Genomic DNA, 17,928 nt, shown 5'->3' on the forward strand with positions numbered 1-17,928 from the left:
CCATGCAGTTCAAACCCATGTTCAAGGGCCAGTTGTTTACCAGTAAAACTGAGAAAATAAGCCTACTACATTCTAACACTTTATGGAAAACAAGTATAATCTTAAAAACAAAATGTAGTAAGAAGAGTAGCATTATTTTTGTTTGTTTGGGGGTTTGTGAGGTGGTTGGGTTGTTATTTGTTGTTTTTGCATTTTTGGCAAATTTTTTAAAAAATTTATTTATTCATCTTGTATGCCTCAGGGGTTAGTTGTGGCACATGGGCTTAGTTGCTCTGCAGCATGTGGGATCTTAGTTTCTAGACCAGGAATTGAACCTGCATCCCCTGCATTGCAAGGCAGATTCTTAACCACTGGACAACCAGGGAAGTCTCATTGGCAAATCTTTTTAATGTTTGCTTTAATACAATGATGTGGATTCTCACACCTGCTTCTGCATTCAGCCCATTGTGATACTACATGTCATATAACCTCTGGAAGACTTCACTCTACACATGAAAGAAAAGAGGGTGATCCCTGGACCACACTTTGAGAGCTACTGATATGATAGAAACAACTGTTTCTTTGGAGTCGGACAGACCTTAGCTCAACTCTGAGGTCTTACCGTTGAAAGTTGTATCACCTTGAACAAGTGACTTCATCTCTGAGTATATTTTTTCCTCTGTTGAAAGGACAGAGAAATGTGCTGTAACTCATAGGACAATGTTGGGCTAAATAGGTTAAGTGTCTGGAACTTGTTAGGTGTGCAGTAGATTAGGGAAGGCCTACGTTTGTTTATTTATTTTTGGCTATGCTGGGTCTTTGTCACTGTGCATGAGCATTCTCTCATTGCCACACGTGGGGGCCACTCTGTTGCGGTGTGTGGGCTTCTCATTGCAGCAGCTTCTCTTGTTACAGAGCAGGGGCTCTAGGACGTGGGGGCTTTAGTAGTTGTAGAGCAGAAGCTCAGTAGTTGCAGCATGTAGACTTAGTTGCCCCGCAGCATGTGGACTCTTCCCGGACCAGGGCTCGAACTTGTGTCCCTTGCATTGGCAGGCAGAGTCTTAACCGCTGGACCACCAGGGAAGTCCCTTTATGGTCCTTTTTGGCCCTCTACTAGAAGTCAACTTCTTGGGAATGTTGAATGCTATTTCTCTTCAAATTCCCAGCTCCTAGCAGAGTGTTTGTACTTGGTAGACATTTGGCAGTTTAAAAAGAATGGCATCTGAAACTTCAGTCTAAAATTGAACGTAAGACCCTTCTCATTGATTCTCCCTTTCCACCAGAACTTGTACCTTCAGTTTTGTTTTCTTGAGTTCAGTTCATCTTTACTTGGTTATGGTATCAGTTGATATCAGTAAGGGTAATTTTTAGGAGAATTAGAGTCACAGCACTTAAGGCTCCTTCTAGAGCTTAGACCACTTGAGATAGCCATTAGCCACCCTCCGCCCTCTCCAGGCCCACTCCCGTCTTTAACTGAGAAGACAAGAACTAGTAATCTGTTTAACTTAGCAGTTTCTGTTCTGTATAGAGCACCTGGTGGGATACAGCTTATCCGCTACAGAATAAAAAATGGAGTGTAATGCCTCTTATATTGCTGTTTATGTTTTTGTGATTTTTTTTTTTAGTCCTTTAATTGATATTGTCTCTGACTTCCAGAAGCTTGTAGTCTAAGTGGAAAAAATGGACATAGACAGTGGACCATAATTCAGGACAGCATGAGGAATGGTGCTGAGTGGAAGAGCAGCCAGCTTCAGGATTCCAGAATGGAATTTTTATGCTCTGATTTGTGTGATGTATGCTGCACTTTAAAGCCCAGGGAACTCCATGTCATGGTTCTGTGGTTCTCCACTGCCATTTCTAGGTTTTGGATGCATCTAACATCAGGGAGGTAGAAGACAAAGTTGAGATTGGTTGGTACTGAATTATAGAATACTGGAAATTAGGCCTATGATTCAGTTAACATTTTTTAAAATAGTAGGCTAGACTCTTTCCCCTATTATCATGTAATATTCGCAACTACCCTGCATGGTAGGTAGTGCTGTTGCCTTTTTTCAAATGAAGACATTGATATTCAAGCACATTCAGTAATATGCTTACCTTTAAGACCTAGCAGACGCTGGGACCAGGATTTGATTTCTACTCTTAAGCCCAGCAGTGTTTGTATTTAACCATGTTGCATTTAATTTGTAGGCCGTGGAAGTCTCTTTCAAAGTGTTTTTTGGTTTGTTTGTTTTGCTCGGGAGGTAAATGCTCACAGTGTAGTTGTGGTCCTAATGTTTCTGCAGAGGCCCCTTTTCTACCCAAATGCTCCCGACCAGTACTCACACAAGTGGAGTCAGGTTCATGAAATGATGTTTAATCTGTTGAAAAGGATTTTCTTTTTGACTCTGCCAATAGCTCAGCTATAGTTCCTATCATTAAGTTGGGATTTAATTATTGTTTGCCAGACTTACAAGTGAGTCATATAATCTCACTACTGCTGTATCCCTACCTATGTAATTACTCCTGCATTAATTTCTTTCTTTATCTGCCCATTTCTATCCCCAAATGGTAAGTGAGATAAACCTCTTTGGACAAGCCATGTGGTATTTACAGAGATGTCCAGCATAATTGCTTTTTAAAGGTACACATGAGAGGGGCAGTGGTGAGAGGAGTGGATAAGAGAAGAGATGGGGCCATCTTATTCTTACTCTCTCCTCCCAGATGGTAATGATTGGACAGAGCAGTGGCACACAGCTGAAGGCTGTGGAAATGTTTAAGAGTCCTCTCTCTCGTTTTTTATCCCCATCTCCCTGTCTTCCCTAGTCGTCTTCAGGCAGGCCGTGAGAAGCTGCAACAATGTCTGATTTTGTGGAAAGCGAGGCCGAGGAGTCCGAGGAAGAGTACAATGATGACGGCGAGGTGGTGCCCCGGGTCAACAAGAAATTTGTAGAAGAGGAGGATGACGGTGAGGAAGCCCTAGCCTCAGGCTTCTCCCCACTATTGCTAAGCTTTGGATAGTTGGATTCTTGCTGATGAGAGACTCAGGCTGAGCACAGAAGTTATCACACATGAGAGGTACCAGCTTGAGTAATTTCTGGTCATTCGTAGAAAATATTTACTAAGTATCTGTCTGCTATATGCCAGGCATTGTGCCTAGAACTAGGAATACAAAATAAAGACCTGGCTATCGTGGAGCTCACATTAGTGGGATGGGACAGCCAGTCAACCAAGAAATACATAGCGGATGTTTCTCTTTTAGAGACCTAGCAGTGTTGGTGTTTATGCACCCAGTTTCCAATTTTTCTGTCCAAACCCAACCGTTAGGATCATTAGCAGAATAGAACCATGAAAACAACTTTAGAGACAGTAAGGAAAATGGAAGCTTTATCAAAAACCTTTCAGATGAAAGAAGGAATATAGCTACCGAGCTTATAAACTGAGAAGAAACCAAAGTTTTTGGTGGCTGTAAAACCTCTAGTCAAGATTTTGACCATCCAGAGTAATTAGGAAGCTCATCTTACCGAAAGACAGACAGTGAATGTAGACAAGAGTTTCCTTTTCAAAGGCTACTGCTCTGAGTCAGTGGTCATGTTTTTCGTCTTTGTATTGGATGAGGCAGAAGAGTTAACATGGCATCCAGGTCATTTGGTTCAGAGCAGATAAGAAATAACATTTAAGCAGGTGGTCCTGCCCCAGCGCCAGCCTGTTTCCCAAACTGCATGCCTCAAACATGCATGTGTTCCAGATGAGGAGGAGGAGGAGGAGAACCTGGATGATCAGGATGAACAAGGAAACCTGAAAGGCTTTATCAATGATGATGACGATGAAGAGGAAGGGGAGGAGGATGAGGGTAGTGACTCCGGAGATTCGGAAGATGAAGTTAGCCACAAGAAGAGAAAACGCAGTGAGTAGCCCCTCCCCGGGTCAGGTGAGGCTGGGGTGGAAGCCAGTGGAGGAGGGGCCTCCCGGTCACAACCAGCAACATTCTGTCTTCTCTAGCATCTTTTGATGACCGCCTGGAGGATGATGATTTTGATCTCATTGAGGAGAATTTGGGTGTCAAAGTCAAAAGAGGAGTAAGTGCCTTTTTTGTCTCTGTCCTTGAGGATGAAGGAAGAAGCCGTCGAAGTTCAGTGGCTCTGGGGGGTGGTGGGAGGCACATCCAGAACCGTCTGGGGAACTTCAGCGAGGAGAAAGTGGCTCAGTATCGTGCTGTGGAGCCCAGTTCTGGGTGCCTGTCAGTTTCAGGAGTGGGCCTTGGGGCATCACTTGATGTGCTCTTTCCCATCTCCCTCGTCAGTGTAACTGTGGTGGGAAAGTAGAAGTGAGATTGGAGAGCAGTCATTGTTACGCCAGTTCCCTCAGACCCTGACCAGGCAGGCTTTCCACCCCTAGCAAAAATACCGACGTGTCAAAAAAGTCTCAGATGATGAGGACGACGAGGAGGAGGAATATGGCAAGGAGGAACATGAGAAAGAAGCTATCGCAGAGGAGATCTTTCAGGATGGGGAAGGGGAAGAAGGGCAGGAGGCCGTGGAGGCCCACATGGCTCCTCCAGAAGAGGAGGAGGAAGATGATGAAGAGTCAGGTACGTAGCATCAGGCAGGGAAGCCCGTTTGGGGCAGGGGTTTGGGATTTCCTGCCCCGAGGAATGGGATGGGAAATCATTTTTCAGCTACTGGCCTCCAGCATTTGACAGAAAGGAGTTCCTTTCCAAAGGCTCTCTTCTCTTCACTGGCCACTCATATAGTAGGAACTAAAGCCATTCAGTCCTGCCTCTGGGCACTAATCCCTCCCTTCCCTACCTAGACATTGATGACTTTATCGTGGACGATGATGGACAACCTCTGAAAAAACCTAAGTGGCGGAAAAAGCTTCCTGGATACACTGATGCGTGAGTGGAGTCTGGGGCAAGGTGGTCATAAGGGCATCTGAGTGGACCCAGGCAGGAAGGAAGAAGTCAGAGGCCTTGGCCAAAGTTAGAACAGTCAGCTCTCAGCCACTTTGCCTCCTGCCTCTGATAATCTTCGCCAGGCAGTGATGTCAGACTGCTCCTCGAAGCCTTAAAAGCTCTCTCTGCGTCCTAGTGCCGGGGTGGGATGAAGGGGAGGCACATGTCAGCAAAGACCTAGCCTTTCTCTAATACCTGCAGCTCTGTGTTCACTTGTTTGTGTATCAGTCTTCTAAGTGTAATTATGTCGAGAAATTCTTTGCTCTGAGAGAATACATCTTAGCGAAGGGTGGATCCACTGAACATGATATGAACCCATCTGTCCTGTTACTTTTTGATCCTGGTCACGGACATGTGCCAGAGATGGGTTTTCATCTCAGTAAATGAGTTTCCCCAGAAATAGCCACCAGCTAAGCCTTTATTCCACGGTGAATGTGCTTTTTTTTGTTTAGATTTCCCTCAGCCTTTGTAGTTCCCTCGGGGCAGGTAAAAGATCTCTGCAGGGGCCGCATCTGTTTCCTCTCACCGGAACCTGGGCCAACTGCCTTTCGCTCTCACCTGCAGGGCTCTGCAGGAAGCCCAGGAGATTTTTGGTGTGGACTTTGACTACGATGAATTTGAGAAATACAATGAGTACGACGAAGAGCTGGAGGAAGAGTATGAGTATGAGGACGATGAGGCTGAGGGTGAGATCCGAGTGCGCCCCAAGAAGACCACCAAGAAACGTGTGAGCCGCAGGAGCATCTTCGAGATGTATGAGCCCAGTGAGCTGGAAAGCAGCCACCTCACCGATCAGGACAATGAAATCCGAGCCACTGACTTGCCTGAGAGGTTCCAGGTAAGGAAGCACCAGCCTCTGTCCTTCTGCTGAACATCAACTGCCCTGAGCCACCTTGGTACAAGGGTTATAGCAGAGATCAATCTAACAGTAGTTTATAGGCGGACTTCCCTGGCAGTCCAGTGGCGAAGACTCCACACTTCTGCTGCAGGGACCACGGGTTCAATCCCTAGTCAGGGTGGCGCAGCCAAAAAAAAACCAAAAATGATATATAGGAACTTGGCTTTGAACCCCAATCTGACCAGGGGTACAGGAAGTCTAGCTCAACATAGACTCTGATGTGTCTTAGGGTTCTTGAAATGGCTCTCTCTTTAGCAAATATACGACATGCCTACTTCTTGCCAGACAATACTTTTCCGGGTACTGAAAACATGTGCCTCTGGAGCATATATTTTTGTCCAGAAGAAGAGTGTTTTTGCTGCATGAGATACAAGATAAAATCAGTCTCATGCTCCTGTGTTATCCCCTGCAGCTCCGTTCCATCCCCGTCAAGGGGGCTGAAGATGATGAACTGGAAGAAGAGGCGGACTGGATCTACAGGAATGCCTTTGCCACACCAACCATTTCTCTGCAGGTACCCCCCTAAAAAAAGAGCCTGTGTTTTGACACAAACCAGAAGTCACCTCATCAGGATGAGTAGCTGCTTCTCCCTTGCCCCCAATGTCTGTGGACCTCCCACAGAACAGCATGTGTGTACGAGTGTATGAAGAGATTTTTCTAGGCTTACTCTGAGAAGGTCATCCTGTGACAAGAAGCAGTGTTGTATGGCGAGACAAAGCAAGTAAAGGTGTTGTTGCTCTTTCTTTTTCCTTCCAACTGTAGGAAAGCTGTGATTACCTAGACCGAGGGCAGCCAACCAGCAGCTTCAGTCGAAAAGGGCCCAGCACAATTCAGAAGATTAAAGAGGCCCTGGGCTTCATGCGAAATCAGCATTTTGAGGTAGCACTTCAGGCTGTAGTGGTGCAGTGGTTAGAACATCAACTAGGGGTGAGGGAAAAGTTGGCCACCTAGGTTAGGTGGGGACCGCCCCTACCACGTCCTGTCCTCAGCAGTGGTCCCTTGACCAAGTATGTGAGGACTCAAGTGATCGAAAGAAACCACTACCCCTTCTGCAGCATTATGTTCCCCCGTGGCGGGACAGGCATGTGCTCTGGATGGGCCAGGGTTCCCAGTGCTGAATTTCATGGAGCTATTTATCCCTCTAGCAGAGGGGTTCCTTGCAGATCTTTCCTCTCTGGCTGACTGCCCATTTCTTTGCCCCCCCAGGTGCCTTTCATTGCTTTCTACCGGAAGGAGTATGTGGAGCCTGAGTTGCATATCAACGACCTGTGGAGGGTGTGGCAGTGGGATGAAAAGGTAACATAGGGATCCGTGTTCCTCAGAGCTGAGGGCTGCACTAGGTACTACTGCTACTGGGGCCCAAGTTTTCCTGCACGTACCAGGTGATGTCCCAAACCCCCAAGCCTGTCAGGCTTCCCCCAAGGACTCTTGGTAAGGAACTGCCTGGCCTTGGGTCTCCAAAGCTAAATACCAGCCCTTACCCCTGCCCTGCCTTGTCCTAGTGGACCCAGCTGAGGATTCGTAAGGAGAACCTAACACGGCTGTTTGAGAAGATGCAGGCTTATCAGTACGAGCAAATCTCTGCTGATCCTGACAAGCCCCTTGCTGATGGCATCCGGGCTCTGGACACCACGGACATGGAGAGGTAGCGTATGCGGGTTTTATTCCTTTAGAGGGAGCCCTCACGCCAAAGGCAGGTACACCCCTCGCCCGCCCCACCCACCCACCCACCCTCCAGAGAAGCATAATCTTGTAAAATTCGCAGCAGAGCACCTATCCCTTAGAAAGCCAACTTAACACACCAGAAGTGCTCTTTTTGACAGGCAAATTCCTGTTACTTACCCATATTGGTATAAAAGTTTAAGAGAATCAGATAGTCATGTTTGCTTATTTATGTTACCTGTATGAAAAGCCACATGGGAAGCCAAACTACAGCCAGAAAGTGGCTTGGTGAGCCTGGAATTAGAGAGGGTTGTGGGAGAGCAGCAGGTGATGTTAATGGCTAGTGGCGTGAACCTGGGAAGGAAGAACAAAGACTGTCTCAAGGACTCTGAACTGGAGACATGCTTCCTCATCTGTCTCTTTCTTTTTGTTGCCGTTTGTAACAACGACCAATTATTTGACATATTTCTTCTTGAAAGTACCTTGATTGCAATTAAGTCATGGTTTAGGGCCATTGTGTATCCCTGATAAATTGGAGAACACAGGCATCCATCCTAGTTGGGATTGTACCTCTTGTAGCAAACCCGGGGTATAGCCTTCCTCCATGACAAAATTGAAGTCTTATCTCCCTTCCCTCCAGGCTCAAGGATGTTCAGTCAATGGATGAACTGAAAGATGTCTACAATCATTTCCTGCTCTATTATGGTCGTGACATCCCTAAGATGCAGAATGCCGCCAAGGCCAGCCGCAAGAAGCTAAAGCGTGTAAGGGAAGAGGGAGATGAGGAAGGTGAGTGCTGGAGAAGAAAGCCCGGAGGCTTGGTGGCCATGGCCTTCCCAAGGATGCCTCTGACTGCTTACACTTCGGAGCTTCTCTCCACGTGTGTCAGATCCTTGGAAGTAACTGGAAGCCAGAAGATTAACTCATGTTTTCTCCCCAGGTGATGGTGAGGAGGCAGAAGATGAAGAGCAGAGAGGGCCAGAGCTCAAGCAGGCTTCTCGCCGAGACATGTACACCATCTGCCAGAGTGCCGGGCTAGGTAAAAGCTAATTGTATAAGTTCCCTGATAGTCACTGGCAGGTAGGATGAGGACTTAAAGGACAGCTGAGTGAATCACCAGTCCGCTTCTAACACTTGCTCCCATGACCCAAACCCATGCCACAGGAATGGTCCAGGTTTCCCTGTAATTCCTGAAGGAGTGGGAAACACATGATCAGAGTTCATCCTAACTTTGGGAAATTCTTTTGCTAAACTATAACTTCCACAGAAAATTACTATTTCTTCTGCTTCTGTTTAAAGCCAGCATTTTCATTGTTCATTGTGAGGCATCCTGTTCCTGCTCATTGGTGATCCTTCTTAAATTTACTGCCCAGAATTTGCAGTTTTAGACTGAAAACCAAGAAGTTATTCAGTCCTGCTGTTGGCTTACCTTTATCTCTCCTGATTTGCTTTAGATGGCCTGGCCAAAAAGTTTGGGCTTACTCCTGAGCAATTTGGGGAAAACCTCCGGGACAGCTACCAGCGGCATGAGACAGAGCAGTTTCCAGCAGAGCCCTTGGAGCTGGCGAAGGATTATGTTTGCAGGTGGGCTTGCAGTAGCTGGCTGGTGAGAGGAGGAACCTACAGGCAAAGGTGTCCTCATCCTGCAGCGCCTCCATTTTCCCTGCAGCCAGTTCCCTACCCCGGAAGCCGTGCTGGAAGGTGCCCGCTACATGGTAGCCCTGCAGATTGCCAGAGAGCCCCTCGTCCGGCAGGTGCTGAGACAGACTTTCCAGGAGAGGGCCAAGCTCAATATAAGCCCCACTAAGAAAGGAAGAAAGGTAAGCCAGCTGAAGGGCTTTGATCCAGCTTACGGTCCAGCTCTGTTTGAACTGAGTTTCTTGCCTTCACGCTTAGCTGAGCTGTCTGCCTGAGTGCAGAGGCAGGCCCTTCCCAGGGTCCAGCCCAGTCTTTCTGTCAACTGATGGTTCCCTCTTGTTACACAGGATGTGGATGAGGCCCACTATGCCTACTCCTTCAAGTACTTAAAGAACAAGCCTGTTAAGGAACTGAGAGATGACCAGTTCCTCAAGATCTGCCTGGCTGAAGATGAAGGGCTGCTCACCATTGATATCAGCATCGATATGAAGGGAGTGGAAGGGTAAGCAGAGCTCTGGCCTGGGGTTATTTTGGGAAAGCCTAGTCAGGAGTCTGTTGGAGGGAGGGGTCCCTCAGGAATGTGAACCACGCCTTCAGAACTGAGCAAACCATTGTCTCTGGCTCACTCAGTGTGTCTGGGCATTCAGGCACCACCTCTTCTCTGTCCCTGATAGCAGTGTTATATCCCCTCAGCTATGGCAGTGACCAGACGTATTTTGAAGAAATCAAACAATTTTACTACCGAGATGAGTTCAGCCATCAGGTGCAGGAGTGGAACCGGCAGCGCACCCTGGCCATCGAGCGAGCTCTCCAGCAATTCCTGTATGTGCAGATGGCCAAAGAGCTCAAGAACAAGCTGCTGGCCGAAGCCAAAGAATACGTCATAAAGGTGAGGACGGGGACTCGACCTTTCAGTTCAGCTCAGTCACTGAGTCGTGTCCAACTCTTTGCGACCCCATGGACTGCAGCACGCCAGGCCAGTAGCACAATCTTCAGTCCTGTAATTTCCCCAGGCTAGAGGTGAAAACGAAGGCACCCCCTAATAGCTGTCCTGTAGCTAATGGAAACTCCCTGAGAGGGAGTGCACACAAGGTCATGGGTCACTCTAAGACCTCCCTTTGAAGAGCCTCTTCCTTCCCTCCCCCACCCCATACACATTCTTCCTATACGTAACTGGCCTCTGTACTCTCCTATTGTTAAGAACAAGGTGTGCCTTCAGGGTGTAAGCCTGCCAAGGGCTAGAAACGTGCACATATAAATAAGATCTTTGCAAATATGTGTCTGCCCCTGTTTCTGTAACACACTTGGCGAGCCTGACAGCCATAGTGACTGGTGTGTCTCCTCCCCAGGCCTGTAGTCGAAAGCTCTACAACTGGTTGAGGGTGGCGCCCTACCGGCCAGATCAACAAGTAGAAGAAGACGACGACTTTATGGATGAGAACCAAGGGAAGGGCATCCGGGTCCTAGGCATTGCTTTCTCCTCTGCCAGGTAACTTCCTGTTCCTGCATGCCTGGCATCACCCCTTACCTGTCTCCCTAACCTTGTTCTTCTCTTACTCATATTCTTATAGTCCTGATTATCACATGGTTCTTTTTCTGTCGGGCTGGCAGAGATCACCCTGTGTTCTGCGCCTTGGTCAATGGTGAAGGAGAAGTGACAGACTTCCTCCGGCTGCCTCATTTTACCAAGCGGCGAACTGCATGGAGAGAGGAAGAGCGAGAGAAGAAGGCAAGTGGCTGGGACTGGTTATCAAGTGGACATCTTCAACACATCTTATTCACTGGACATATGCAGTCATGGTCTAAGCAATATCCTATGCAAGGTCTCTGACCTGTTCACTAACCTCTTACGTCCTGGGATAAGTCTCACTTTCATAGGCAGTAGATGGCACTCAAGATCTGGAACAGAATTTGCTTCTTGACTTGAAGCCAGTTCCTAGGCCTTGTGCTTCTGGGAGCTGCCATTACTGCCTCTGTTCTTAACCGCATCTAGGTCAGCTTGTTCCAGGAGCTGAAAGCCACTGAGGCATTAAGCCAACCTTTTCCCTGCTTTCAGCATTTGTGTTTCTTCCATGGAAGGAAAAATTTAAATCCATCTCGTGTGTATCCTTCTGATTTTTTCTTTAACATAACACTATCTTTCCATTTTATTGACAAGAGTTCCATTCTAAAACATAATTTTCAGCAAACAACTCTTTTAAAAAAGAAAAAAAAACTTAAAGTGGAGATCAGAAGTCTTGACTGCCAGGCAGTGGTTCGTGTTCAAAGAAAGACCTGAGTACGTTAACCACAGCTCACGTGTAAGCCAGATACACAGTAATCGTAGGAAAGATTAACAGATGTTTAATTTCCGACTAGAGCTCCTAGTCACGTTGTTGTGTGTTCCAGTTAGACGACGCATGACACATCATCGTTCTCTGGTCTTGTAAGGTCTCAAGCTACTTATACGGAGAGAAAAGCGTTAGAGATCTCCCCTGTCCTCAGAGCCATTTAGCTCCAATTTTCTTTCACTCAGGCTCAAGACATTGAAACTCTGAAGAAATTCCTTTTGAACAAAAAGCCTCACGTGGTGACAGTTGCAGGAGAGAACAGGTAGGGTGGGGCACCAGGTGATGGGGCCAGGCCTGGCTAAAGCCACTCATCCTTTATTGTTGAATCTGCTCTGTGCCTGTGAAGATCCTTGATAACACATGATACCCCTACTTTGAGAGGGTATCCGTGGAATATTGTACCCCTTTGTCTTCAAAGCTCTCTCCTCCCTTCTCCCAGCCCTGAGATGGTTCATCCCTGAGAAACTATCCAGAAATATCCCTGAACACCACCCCTCCTTCCTCCAGGGATGCCCAGATGTTGATTGAGGATGTGAAGCGCATCGTGCATGAGCTGGACCAGGGTCAGCAGCTGTCCTCTATTGGGGTGGAGCTGATTGACAACGAGTTGGCCATCCTCTATATGAACAGCAAGAAATCAGAGGTAAGGCAGGAGCCCACGCTTAGGCCTCACACAGGCAAGAGCTATCCCCAGGGAGATAAGGAGGCAAAGATTGTCAGGGGCGCAGGATTGTACCTTTTCTCTTACCTGTGCAGAAAATATCCCATCATGCCAGTCATAGTTCAGCTTGGGAGCCCCAGAGATTAAATTGGTCCCAGGAAAAATGGTCCTAGAGAAGAGAACATGACATCAAGCCAGGCGATTTGGATTTCCTCTGACTGTTAGAGCCAAGGGGACTTTGTGGCCCTGCTGACCCTCATCTGACCTTAGGCAGAGTTCCGGGATTACCCTCCTGTGCTGAGACAGGCCGTCTCCCTGGCCCGACGCATCCAGGACCCTCTGATTGAGTTTGCCCAGGTGTGCAGCTCGGATGAAGACATCCTGTGCCTCAAGTTTCACCCGTTGCAGGTGAGTAGGGTTTGACAAGTAGGCCCAGGTGGGCAGAGTGGCACAGTAACCTTATCCCTGCCTACTGTGTGTTGGCAGGAGCATGTGGTGAAAGAAGAGCTGCTCAGCGCCCTGTACTGTGAATTCATCAACCGAGTCAATGAGGTTGGAGTTGATGTCAACCGTGCCATTGCCCACCCCTACAGCCAGGCCTTGATTCAGTATGTCTGTGGCCTAGGACCTCGAAAAGGGACCCATCTCCTGAAGGTAGGATTGGGTTGAATCAGGAAAAAAAGGAAAGTTCTTATTTCATTGCATGTTTACTTTCCCAGCATGGTTTGACAAAAAGGGCAAGGTCAGAGGGGTAAAGGCGCTCACCTAGAGTCATCCAGCTAGTGAGAGTCAGGGCCAGACTTCAGCCTAGGTGGCCACAGTCCTGGTCGTCACTACCGCATTCTGGTGGCTCGTGGAAAAGATAGCCTAAGCCATGATTTAGAGGAAGGCGAGAGTATGCTAGACACGACCTCAGGGTAGTGGGGATTTTTTCCCCCAGAGGAAAGAAAGGATTTCAATACAGAGAGGGGCATGTAGCAACCTTCAAGAGTATTTGTGGTAATTTTTTTCTTAATGTGGGATGGGTACTTGAGTGCATATTTTACATCAACTTTGAAGCTGTGCCTTAGCTGTGCATTGTCTTTGCTCGGCACACCGTAGTTCTTTAAAATGATTTTTTTAGTAGCAGTATGTTGAGCTCAGTGTTCAGTTAGCTATTGGGGTGCTGGGACAGCTTCCCATTGTGGAAGGTTTCCCGAGACCTGGAAACAGGCCAGGAGGTGGGACCTATCTTCTGCTCCTGCTCACTCCAGGCTTCTCTTCCAGATTCTGAAACAGAACAACACCAGGCTCGAGAGCCGGACTCAGCTGGTCACCATGTGCCACATGGGTCCCAAAGTCTTCATGAATTGCGCTGGCTTCCTTAAGATTGACACTGCCTCCCTGGGGGACAGGTGATACCCTCTGCCTGGGTGGGCCAAGAGGAGTTCTCTTGGGCTTTGCTTTGGGGGTTTGGGGATTAGGGCTGTCAAAGGGCCACAGGCTATTTAAATTAGGAAACGTTTTAAAGCCAAGAGTCTTTATTTAGTCAAGAGCCTCTGACCTATGGAAAAGATCAGTTCAATTATGTGAAGCTTTTCTGTGAGGGAAACATCAAAAGAACCAACTTAGCTTATCAATTGAGGACAGAAAACATAAGACTTGGTTCGGTAAACACAAACTTGTTCTGTTGTTGTGATTTTTTGTGGCTCAATAAGGGTGGGAATAGTTGGGGCATTGGAAGAGGAGTGTGGGGGTCTGAGGAGATAAGAAAGGGGGAGAGAGATTTGGTATGTTCTGAGATAATGTTATTGAGAGAAAGTTCTCTATTCACCTGGACTTTGGACTTCACTATTGACCTCTTCCTCTCCAGAAGTTATCAACTCAGTCTTTGGAGGATCTTTTCCACGGGCACATAGCTCCTCATTCAGTAATGGAAATCAGTGGGGAAATAGGCTTCAAGTTCTAAAACTTCATTTTCCACCCAGCTTTGCTGTAACACTCCACGAATAACATAGGTCCATGTGAGTGCACGGGCAAGACCAGCCTGGGAAGGCTTTATGGGGGAAAGTAGCTGTCAGCAAATTCTCAAAGGTCTTCTTCCCCCTTCTTGTTTTATTTATAATACTTTTATATATAATTTCATCATATAAAATTCAATAACATACAGAAATATTAAGCAGAAAGTGGAAGTCCCCCATAATCCCACCCCCCAGAGATAACTGCCATAACAAGTTGATGTATACTACAACTTTTCTAAATTTTATTTTTGCTATGCATTTACTAACTACCCATTTACTACAAAAATGGGATCATACGGTTCATAGTGTTTTGCAGTGCATTTTTCACGTTATCAATATATCGTGGCCATCTTTCATGTCAGCACACACAGATCTGCCTCATTCTTTGTAATGGATGTATAGTATTCCATTGTATGGAGGTGCCCTAATTTATTTAACCAGTTCCCCATTGGTGGACATCTGGGTTGTTACTAGAAGCTTTTTGTTATATATCCTGCTCCTCTTCTGCCTGTCCTTTAGCACTGACTCATATATTGAAGTCCTTGATGGTTCCCGAGTTCACCCTGAGACTTATGAGTGGGCCAGGAAGATGGCGGTGGATGCTCTGGAATATGATGAATCAGCTGAGGATGCCAACCCTGCGGGAGCCCTTGAAGAAATCTTGGAAAACCCAGAGCGACTCAAGGACCTAGACCTTGATGCCTTTGCAGAAGAACTGGAGAGGCAGGTGGGTGACAGAGTGGAAGGCCTGGCCTAGATGAGAAGAGACTCAGGAAGCACATCCTCAGAGAAGCCCCAGTACCATTAGTGTAAGAGACTTGACCCTCTCCCTCCCCACGCAGTACTGGGTGTACTCAAGGAAGTTTTCAGTCTGCTTATTAAGGAGCCAAGGGCGTCTCAGAGACTGCAGTAGTCATGGTGTGGGCATGTTTTGGGGGAGCTGGGAGTGAGGGGTAGTAGTTTCTTTCTGGGACATCTTTCCTCCTTTCCAGCTGTGCGGTTTTGCATTTGTTCCACACATTGTGATTCCATGAGGGGTTTTTTTGGCTGCACTTTGGGTCTTCATTGCTGGGCTCAGGCTTTCTTGAGTTGGGACGAGTTGTGGCGAGTGGGGGCCACTCTAGTGCTGGTGCACAGGCTTCTCACTGTGGTGGCTTCTTTTGTTGCGGAGCGCAGGCTCTAGGGCCTCCAGGCTCAGTAGTCGTGGTACAAGGGCTTAGTTGCCCTGCAGCATGTGGGATGTTCCCAGACCAGGAATCGAACCTGTGTCCCCAATGTTGGCAGGCACATTCTTAACCCCTGGACCACCAGGGAGGTCCCCATGAAGCATTTTTATTGTATATCGGTGTTCCATGGCTAAGAAATAGTTTGAAAAGCTGATTTAGTACATGTTGGGGGAAAGAAAAGAAACCCTGACAGGAGCCAACTGGCTACTCCTTTCGTTGAAATCCCTGGTGGCTCAGGTTGGGGAGCAGTTGCAAGACTCTTAATGGGGGCTTCTTCCCCAGGGCTATGGTGACAAACACATCACGCTGTACGACATCCGAGCGGAACTGAGCTGTCGGTATAAGGACCTCCGGACAGCCTACCGCTCTCCCAACACAGAGGAAATCTTCAATATGTTAACCAAAGAGACACCAGAGACCTTCTACATTGGTAAATCCTGGGTCTGTTTTCTTTAGTTGGAGGAGGATAAAAAGGGATTGATGGGATAGTGTTTACTGTGTATGTTCAAGTCAGACTATAATTCCAACAGAATAAGGCCAGTTTGTACTATGAGTGGGAAAAACCAGGGAAGCTTTTAAGAAGATTATAGAGTCCTAAGCTGGAAGTCAAATTCGAGTTGCAAGGTCAAATTGTGCTTTTTAACCTGCTTTTGTGAGGTGTTCATGGAGTCAGTCTTGTGGCTTCATTTTCCTGTCATCAAATGAAGGGAAGATCTCCCTTTTCGAGGGTGTGAAGTAAATCAGGGGAGATGCTCTAGGATAGATGTTCTGTCACTAAACAGTTGGTGGGGAGGAGTCACCTCTCCAGTTCTCTCAGCCTGCCCCCGTTCTCTTCCCTTCCTTCTCCTCCTTTCCCCTTCCTGCAGGAAAGCTCATTATTTGCAACGTCACCGGCATCGCCCATAGGCGTCCACAGGGCGAAAGTTATGACCAGGCAATCCGCAACGATGAGACGGGGCTATGGCAGTGCCCTTTCTGTCAGCAAGACAATTTCCCGGAACTAAGTGAGGTATGTGCTACAGTGTTGTTATGGTCCCTGGATGTTTGTGATTGCGTGATCTCAGTGCTCTAGAAAGGCGTCGAGAATGGGAGTGGTTTAGGTGACACTTTACCATGGCAATACACAAAAAGGGGAAGAGATCTGGAACAGACACAGGCCTAACTTAAGTCCCTCCATGTGCTGCTAGTCAGAAATGATCAATGTGCTCTTATTCTGCTTTCACTCAGCCCTTAATCCTTGTTTCCCATTCTCTGAGGGTCTTGCTCCACCAGTTACAGACATGAGGAAATATATGCGTTTCTTACATACAGGATGGGCACGGTGTCCCTGTGCTAGTTAGAAGGTATCTGTAGACTCCCTTCAGTGTTTTCATCCTCCACACACATCTTAGTTTTTCCCACAGTCTTCTCGATGACATCTGCTTTTTTCATGGTTAGAACTCATAAAAGCCATCCTGAAGCTTTTTCTGTATCTCCACATGTTACTTAGGCAGATAGTAAAACAGACCGTTTCTCAACTTTACCCAGTAAAAGAAACTGGTGAGATTTGTCAAGGATGTAAAAGAGCCATGATGTGCTGGTTCACTGAAATGCGTTATCTGAGGTGACAAACAGATATTTCTTAAGCTCACAAGGTCAGGACAGAGTGAGAGGGAGGGGTTTCAGTTGAAGCTGGAGGGACGTTTACAGTAACTTAACATAAAAGATTGATCTGCTGGCCAGTGGTGCCAAACATGAGTTATGCATCAGGGAACCTAGGGGATATTCAAATTCTGTGTTGCTGGGTGGCTGAGTCCTCATGTTCTCACATGGTGATGCCAGTGCCAGTGGTAAGATGAACTACAGCATTCCTGCCAGCTTTTTCCTGACCGTGTGGTCTCCAGAATCTTAATGATCAAGCTCTTCTCCTGATGCCATCTTTAGGTCTGGAACCACTTTGACAGCGGTTCATGCCCAGGCCAGGCCATCGGTGTCAAAACACGGCTAGACAATGGTGTCACTGGCTTCATCCCCACCAAATTCCTCAGTGACAAAGTGGTAAAGCGGCCAGAGGAACGAGTGAAGGTAGGTGAATGACAGGACTAAGGCATCTGGCGCAGTTTCTAGCGGCCCAAATCAGGCTGGCTTTGGGCTGTGCCCACCAGGAGTTAGGTTCTGTTCCCAGGGGCTCCTGGTGGGGAACATTTCAGGAGGATTTATAACCAGTTGAGTGAAGTCAGGGTGAGAAGCATCTACCCAAATGAGGAACAGTTTTTGTTCACTGCCTTTGTGAGATTTCATCAAGTTTCCAGCCCTTCCTCCGTGGGAAGCCATGGTTTAGTCTGGCAGGCAGGAAGCAAGGCCTGGCATTCCATGCTGTGAAGCAGAAAGGCTGAGCTCCCTTTCTGTTCTAGTTTCTCTTGTCAGAGCTGCCATTTATTATGCACACACTGGATTCCAGCCCTTGACATTTATATATGTTGTCTCAAATCTGCTAGTCCAGTGGAAAAGGGTTTCAGAGAAGTTTGAGTGCCTTTTCCAGGATCATCCTGTTAGTGACATCTGCTAGTGGTACCAGATCTGCCAAATCTCTGATTCTAAGTGTTGTGAACCCCTGAGAAC

General features: G+C 47.3%; 1 protein-coding gene across 1 annotated transcript in view; it reads left to right on the plus strand.

Annotated features, from left to right (window-relative positions):
* Positions 1-17,928, plus strand: part of SUPT6H (SPT6 homolog, histone chaperone and transcription elongation factor) — a 30,845-nt gene that overhangs the window by 5,486 nt on the left and 7,431 nt on the right. Inside the window, exons 2-28 of the mRNA XM_069542705.1 lie at positions 2,785-2,926; positions 3,707-3,865; positions 3,961-4,037; positions 4,357-4,549; positions 4,771-4,855; positions 5,477-5,750; positions 6,223-6,324; positions 6,573-6,689; positions 7,017-7,106; positions 7,313-7,455; positions 8,113-8,261; positions 8,413-8,511; positions 8,927-9,056; positions 9,142-9,292; positions 9,458-9,612; positions 9,804-9,999; positions 10,460-10,599; positions 10,722-10,839; positions 11,626-11,702; positions 11,948-12,083; positions 12,372-12,509; positions 12,588-12,755; positions 13,368-13,495; positions 14,621-14,828; positions 15,610-15,757; positions 16,194-16,336; positions 17,251-17,391. Coding sequence (XP_069398806.1) covers positions 2,818-2,926; positions 3,707-3,865; positions 3,961-4,037; positions 4,357-4,549; positions 4,771-4,855; positions 5,477-5,750; positions 6,223-6,324; positions 6,573-6,689; positions 7,017-7,106; positions 7,313-7,455; positions 8,113-8,261; positions 8,413-8,511; positions 8,927-9,056; positions 9,142-9,292; positions 9,458-9,612; positions 9,804-9,999; positions 10,460-10,599; positions 10,722-10,839; positions 11,626-11,702; positions 11,948-12,083; positions 12,372-12,509; positions 12,588-12,755; positions 13,368-13,495; positions 14,621-14,828; positions 15,610-15,757; positions 16,194-16,336; positions 17,251-17,391 — 3,774 coding nt within the window. The 5' untranslated portion in view covers positions 2,785-2,817. The remainder of the gene's footprint in view (positions 1-2,784; positions 2,927-3,706; positions 3,866-3,960; positions 4,038-4,356; positions 4,550-4,770; positions 4,856-5,476; positions 5,751-6,222; positions 6,325-6,572; positions 6,690-7,016; positions 7,107-7,312; positions 7,456-8,112; positions 8,262-8,412; positions 8,512-8,926; positions 9,057-9,141; positions 9,293-9,457; positions 9,613-9,803; positions 10,000-10,459; positions 10,600-10,721; positions 10,840-11,625; positions 11,703-11,947; positions 12,084-12,371; positions 12,510-12,587; positions 12,756-13,367; positions 13,496-14,620; positions 14,829-15,609; positions 15,758-16,193; positions 16,337-17,250; positions 17,392-17,928) is intronic.

The sequence above is a fragment of the Ovis canadensis genome, chromosome 11 (assembly GCF_042477335.2).
Source record: "Ovis canadensis isolate MfBH-ARS-UI-01 breed Bighorn chromosome 11, ARS-UI_OviCan_v2, whole genome shotgun sequence".
NCBI classification, from domain to species: Eukaryota; Metazoa; Chordata; class Mammalia; order Artiodactyla; family Bovidae; genus Ovis; species Ovis canadensis.